The following is a 6,000-nucleotide window of genomic DNA, read 5'->3' as shown; positions in this document are numbered from 1 at the left end:
CATTGCTTCGCTGGTCAGTGAGAAGGGCGGCCTTGTTCTGACACTTTCCCAAGCAGGCGGGGATCCAAGTGCCCGGAAACGGCCAGCTCCTGGTCGAAGGGTGAGTAGGGGCAGGAGTCCTAGGAGAGGCACTGGCAGCGGCTTTGACACGCAGCCTTATCAAAATCAACTCCCTTTCTCTCTTTTCTTCCTCCAGGCCGGCGCCTGGGACCCCTGTTTGAGGGGCGGGAGATCGTCCCCATCTCTGCAAGCTCAGCGCCCCAGGTCTGACTAAGCGCCCACCCCGCGGCCGGCTCTCTGCGCGACTGCACGCCTGCGCATCAGGATCGGGCGCGCGAGCGTTCCTTTCAGGCCCCGCGTTCCTCCCTCCCCCGCGCGCCTGCGCGCCGGCTGGGAGGAACTCGGCGTCTCGGTCTCGGCGGGCGGGCGGACGCGCGCGTGCCCGCGGCGAGGGAGGCGGGGCGCGCGCGCCGGTGGGAAGCGTCCGGCTGCCACAGCGCCAGCTCCGTCGTAGTCCCTGCCGCCCGGGTCCCGCTCGCCCCTCCTCCCCGCTCCCCCGCCCGCCGCCGCCCGGGCGCATGCGCCGCCGGAGCGCGAGGGTCGGCTTCGGGTGTGTGGTGGCGGCAGAGCGGAGCTGCGAGGCCCGAGAGTCAGAACCTGGGGGAGAGGGATGGTCTCTGCACGGGGGGGAGCCGGAGGAGCCGCCGCCGCTGCCGACGCCACCGCCGCAGCCGCCGCCGCCGCCGCCTCGGCGCCCGCCTCCCGGCGCTGACGGGCTCGTACGAAGCCGGCGAGGGAGAACCCGCACCAGCGGTCGCCGGCACACCGCCCAGCATGGTCCGGGAAACCAGGCACCTCTGGGTGGGCAACTTACCGGAGAATGTGCGGGAAGAGAAGATCATCGAGCATTTCAAACGGTGAGTGACACGCGGCCCGGGGCCGCGCTCTCTCCTCGGGCGCTGCTGCCCGCCCGGCCCGTTGCCGGCCCCTCCCCGTGCGCGGAACTGCTGAGGGACCCGGGCCAGACCCACGGACGGGTGCGGGGGGCGCGCGGCTGTTTGGCCGCCGCTCGGCCCGCGTCGCGGCGTTGGGCCTCGGCGGAGCGGCCCCGGCTGCCGCCCTCTCCCGCCCCAGCGAGGAGGAGGTTGTCCCCCGGCCTCCGCGGAGCCGGCGCCGGGAGGGTGTCCGCAAGCCGGCCGGGCAGGAGTGGGGTCGCGTCCTTGCGCGCCGCTGCCCCGGACCCCCATCCCGGCGCGGCCAACTCCGGAGTCCCGCCGCAACTCCCCGCTCCTCGCCCTGCCGGCGCTTTGGAAATGTCTAACCGAGGGAGGGGTTTGTGCGACAGGAGAGGTTTTGCCCAGACACAAGTCTCGGTAGGTGGTGTAGGAGCAGCTCCGAACTGGGGAGACAACTACGAGGTTCTAGGCACCTCTCACGAACGGCTTACAGACCTAGAAACTACGGGGAAATGGCAAGCTCATATTTTCTCTCTTTAAATTACTATTTTTTTTTTCGGGGTTGACTAGCGAGTATGGTGTCTGTAAATAAGTTGGTGCGCCTGTTTCGGCTCTTTCGTCTTCCTGGCCGCCTTCAGCCCTCTGGGGTCCTTGGCTGAGGAGGGTGGTGAGGACCGAGGGCTTTCAGTGGAAGACCCACCGCACGTAGGACGGTGCCCAGCTGGCGTCGGAGCCCCAGAGCCTCGGGATCTCTACCTCCGCCGCCGCGCCGGCTTTGCACTGAGGGGCCGCCTTTGAAAGAACGGTGATTCCCTCCCGCCCAGAGTTCTTTAATCGGTCGTTAGAAGAATGCAAATCTTTTAAGATCAGGAGATAATAGCTTTTTAAAACTTCCCAGAATATTTTTTGTCAGTGAAATGTGGGGATCACTGTTGTTCTTGATACATCTTATACAGTAGCGTTTAAGCGCTTGCTTTCTTTGTGGAACGTATGTGTGCCGTAACAGATAGGGTCCTCGGTATAAAATACTGAAAGTGACGATTTGCTGAAGATGGGTGCAAATTGTGAAGCACGGTAGCAAATCCGTGATCGTCCTCGAAAATTACTGTTTCTTTCGATATTCAAGACCCTGAAAGATTTTAAGTTTGGTTTACTCTTAATTCCTCTTACTATCTAGTGAGTGAAGGAAATTATGGAGCGCCCTTATTAGTGAGTCACCATGGGAAAAATAGATTGCGTCGCTTGCTCCTGAGCAGCTTGGATAGGGAAATGGAAGCAGAGGCAGCAGAGCTCCACTCTGTCTTTTAAATGGAGGATCATTGATTCTGTTGGTGGTTGCTGTTACTGGGGTATTAAATCTTCACTGCTGGAGCGCGCGTCTGCGCGTGTCCGCGTGTGAAAAGGAGCCGGCAATAGTGAGGCCATTCATAACCTGCTAAAGCTGTCCTCGGCAGGGCTGGGGGAGGCGCGCTTCCAGGGACTCTCCCGGTGTTTACTACGTTGTGCTGAGAAACCAGGCTAGGGCAGGCAGGGAGCAAAAACTCGCCTCTATCCCCGGTGATAAAAGAGAGCGAGACCCTGGGCTCAGTTGGGAGGCGGATGGGAACTTTCCCTCCCTGGCGCTGCTCCACCCTTTACCTCCACCCACAGCCCCGGTATCTTCAGTGCTTTGGTGGGAAAGTCACTTAGGTGCAGATTATTGGAGTGGAAAAGCCACTTAAGTGTGCTCACTTTTAACTCTTTGTGGACTTTCTCTGTAGGTCTCTGCCTGGAAAATTCGTCGGTACCGACGTGCAAACACGTGCATTGCAGCATTCGCTTTTCTCCTCAGTGTTCTGTGGCCAGACGTGTCATTTCGCATTATGCACATTCCAGAGACATTGCATGCCTATTGCAGGGAGTTTGACTCCGCTCAGGATGAGGGGTGAGGGAAAGGAAAGAGGAGATCGTCCAAGGGAGTTTGGGAGGTTTTTAAGTGGATGATGCTGCCGTCCCGCTTGTGTGAATGACTTTCTAAAATGGCGGCCAGGACCCACTTTATGTGGGAATCAGCAGAGCAGATCTCAGAATGCACAGAGGGAGGAGGGGGCGGAGGATGCGAGCTGCCTTCGAAAGCGGAGGTCTGGAGGAACGTTACTGTATTAAAGAGGGCTTAGCGGGCACATTGCTCACGACTGCGTTTAAAGGGGTATTTCACCTATTGCAGAGCACAAGCAGATGCTACTGATTAAAGCAGATTATCTTAAAACTAAGCAGACCGCGTGGCCATGAAACTCCTTTCTTTTGATTTTTAAAAAATTTTAAACAGGCGTCCTTAGCCCTTTGAAAAGGCGGTGCATTCTTACGGGTTTAAGGAGTGTAAAGGGTTTACAGATAAAAATCTCCCCTTCACCTCTGACCTCGGGATTCCCAGTTCCCATCCCCCATTTCCCACCCGATCCCTGGGACAGGTAATCTCTATTTATGGTTTCTTGCTTACTCTTAAATATGTATAAGAAATGTTTTCGCTTTTCCAGCTGTGGAGCTAAAGGGACCCTGTTTGGAGGAATTCAAAGCCTTTTATCCCTGTTGTAGAAAATGTTTTGTAAAATGTGTGATTGCTACGGGGAGGAAAATGAAATTTGAGTAATTTAAGTGAAAGGGATCAAAAGGTAGTTGTACCAGACTGATAGCTCTGCAAGAAAATGTAGATAATTCACTTCTAGTGTTTTCTAGAAATCAAAATGAGAGAAACCCTCTAATACGTTTTACCAGCTTTTACCCTTTTCCCTAGCTAATTACAACATTAACTAATAACTGTTTTACAGGATTAAGAGGTGTATATTGGGAATACATTACATAAAACATTTTCAAAATGATTATTCTTGTAACATGATTAGGCTTTTGTGGTTTTTTTTGTTTTGTTTTGTTTTTTTAAGATTAAACCAGACCGTTTTGGGAGCAGGGCAGCTTAGAGGGCAGTTTAGAGGGCAGCTTAGAGGGCGCTTTTGTGTGTGTTTGGGGGGAGGGGTCAGAACCAAATCTTTTTGTATTATTTACATTTTGATCAGTGTTTTTGGTGGAAAATAGATTGAGGGAAGGATGCTGATTTGGCTTTTTTCTCTCCGTACCAAAGAAAGACCTAATCTTTAAAATGTAATCAGAGCATTTTTAAAATTTGGCTTTACCTTCTTGCAATAAGAATACATTTGTTGTGTTCGTTATCTTTACAGGTTTTACTGTGCCGGTTGAAAAAAATTAAATGGGGACTATTTCTGAATCAGATTTTAGTTAACAAAGATCTATTGCAGGGACTGAATTTGCACAATAGAGAAAGTCCTTTCCTTTGTATGTAGCTGGGTTGAAGGGGGAAGGGAGGAGTTACACAACAATTGGTTGCTGTCTTTTAGTTGTAAGAGAGGTGTGTGTAAAGACGATTCCCTGAATTAGAATCGAACGAATAGAGCCCTTTAAAGAACATCAAATTCTCTGTATCTTATTTGCCCATTTTAAGTAAATCACATATTCAGGTTCTTCCCATCCATCCCCAGTTTTAGAGAAGACGTTAAAGATTGTGCAGAGGTAGAGCAAGGTAGCTTATGTAAAAATTTTGTCGAAGAATGAGGCCCATTTAAAAATGTATTTCGGCTTTGCTAATTTTAAATGTCTTATTACAATGGTTTCCTGAGTTAAAATAGCTGGAATACATGTTACATGTTACATGTATTTGGATATCTTTGCTTTGGGGACACAGTAAAAATATAGTGGAAGAATTTCCGTGTCTTGAGTATTCTATAACTAGAGATATTTTTAGACTTCAAACAAATTTGACTCACTCTAGTCTTACATCATTGCTACATCGTTTCTTTTTTAGAGCCCAGCCAGTTTCTATGTAGAAACAGCTCTGGTTTTGAATGTTATAATTTCGATATTTATTTTTGTGATGGGCTTTTGTACATTTTAAAAATAAAATTCAGTTATCTTGAGAAATAGCATTAAAAAATTAATACAGAATGCGTGAAATGTTGTATTTAATTTCCTAAGGAGGATGCCTCTGGCAGACTGGAGGAAAACGGCTTGGTGCCAGGAAGAATGGTGGTGTTTGACTTGTGGAGGGCACCGTTTTCCAACTGTCTTGTAGATTCTTGATTGCTCAGGCGTTGTATTGTTTGGTATGCTTATGAAGAGATTTCAGGCTTGATTTATGAGACACTTCTAATCCTGTGAGCACTCATGCTTGGGGAAGATTTATATAGAAGTTACAAGATAGTGGTAATGTGAAAGTTTTTCCAAATAGTCTTCTAAGTCTCACTTTCTCCTTACTTTGAAATTTTGCTTAAATTTAAAAAAATGTTTGAAATAGTTTGTGAAAACTAGTACATGCAATTGGAGATGATATATTTCTGTTTTTACTTATAAGAATCTGTGGTGTTTGAGCTGTAGTTAACTAGTCTATAGTATTTATTTATTTTTAAAGTACAGTGTGATTTTTTTTTTAAAGATTTTTTTATTTATTTGACAGAGAGAGACACAGCGAGCGAGGGAACACAAGTAGAGGGAGAGGGAGAAGCAGGCCTCCTGCTGAGCAGGGAGCCTGATGCGGGCTGGGCTCTATCCCAGGACCCTGGGATCATGACCTGAGCCGCTTAACGACTGAGCCACCCAGGCACCCCTAGTCTGTAGTATTTAGAGTAAGCATTGTGGTGTACAAATACCTTCAGTATATATATTTATTAAAATTGGGCTCCTGAATTTCCTTATTAGATGCTTTGTAATAAATGTTGTTCAAGCCCTTGAAACAGACCTGTATTGGCCTGCTGAACAAGGAGACAAAATAAAGTAATATTTTTCTATAGTTAAATTTCTAGCCTTTACTGTTATTTTTATTATTATTATTCGCCTTAGAGCTACTCATGTTTTGAGTGGAAATAGCATACTCTGTTGTGGAAACCAGTTAGAATGTTTATTGTTTATTTTTTTTTTTTCAGTTAGAATGTTTAATCATTTTATTAGAAACCATATAATTTTTGTGTGCTACCTGTTTTCACTGTGTGGAAATATGCTG

General features: G+C 48.7%; 1 protein-coding gene across 3 annotated transcripts in view; it reads left to right on the top strand.

The window, feature by feature from the left end:
* Positions 1-595: 595 nt before the first annotated feature.
* The window catches only part of SPEN (spen family transcriptional repressor), a 94,444-nt gene continuing 89,039 nt past the window's right edge, over positions 596-6,000 (top strand). For 2 of the 3 annotated variants that reach the window (XM_028108300.2, XM_028108299.2), the window contains exon 1: positions 596-917. In XM_028108300.2, coding sequence (XP_027964101.2) covers positions 835-917 — 83 coding nt within the window. In that variant the 5' untranslated portion in view covers positions 596-834. The remainder of the gene's footprint in view (positions 918-6,000) is intronic. The other variant, XM_028108301.2, reaches the window with a different exon arrangement.

This window comes from Eumetopias jubatus, unplaced genomic scaffold (genome assembly GCF_037043125.1).
Source record: "Eumetopias jubatus isolate StellerSeaLion01/CBP00866 unplaced genomic scaffold, mEumJub1_p1.0 scaffold_4, whole genome shotgun sequence".
In the NCBI taxonomy this organism is placed as follows: Eukaryota; Metazoa; Chordata; class Mammalia; order Carnivora; family Otariidae; genus Eumetopias; species Eumetopias jubatus.
Note: the sequence above shows the minus strand (reverse complement) of the source record. Positions and strands in the feature narration are given on the sequence as shown.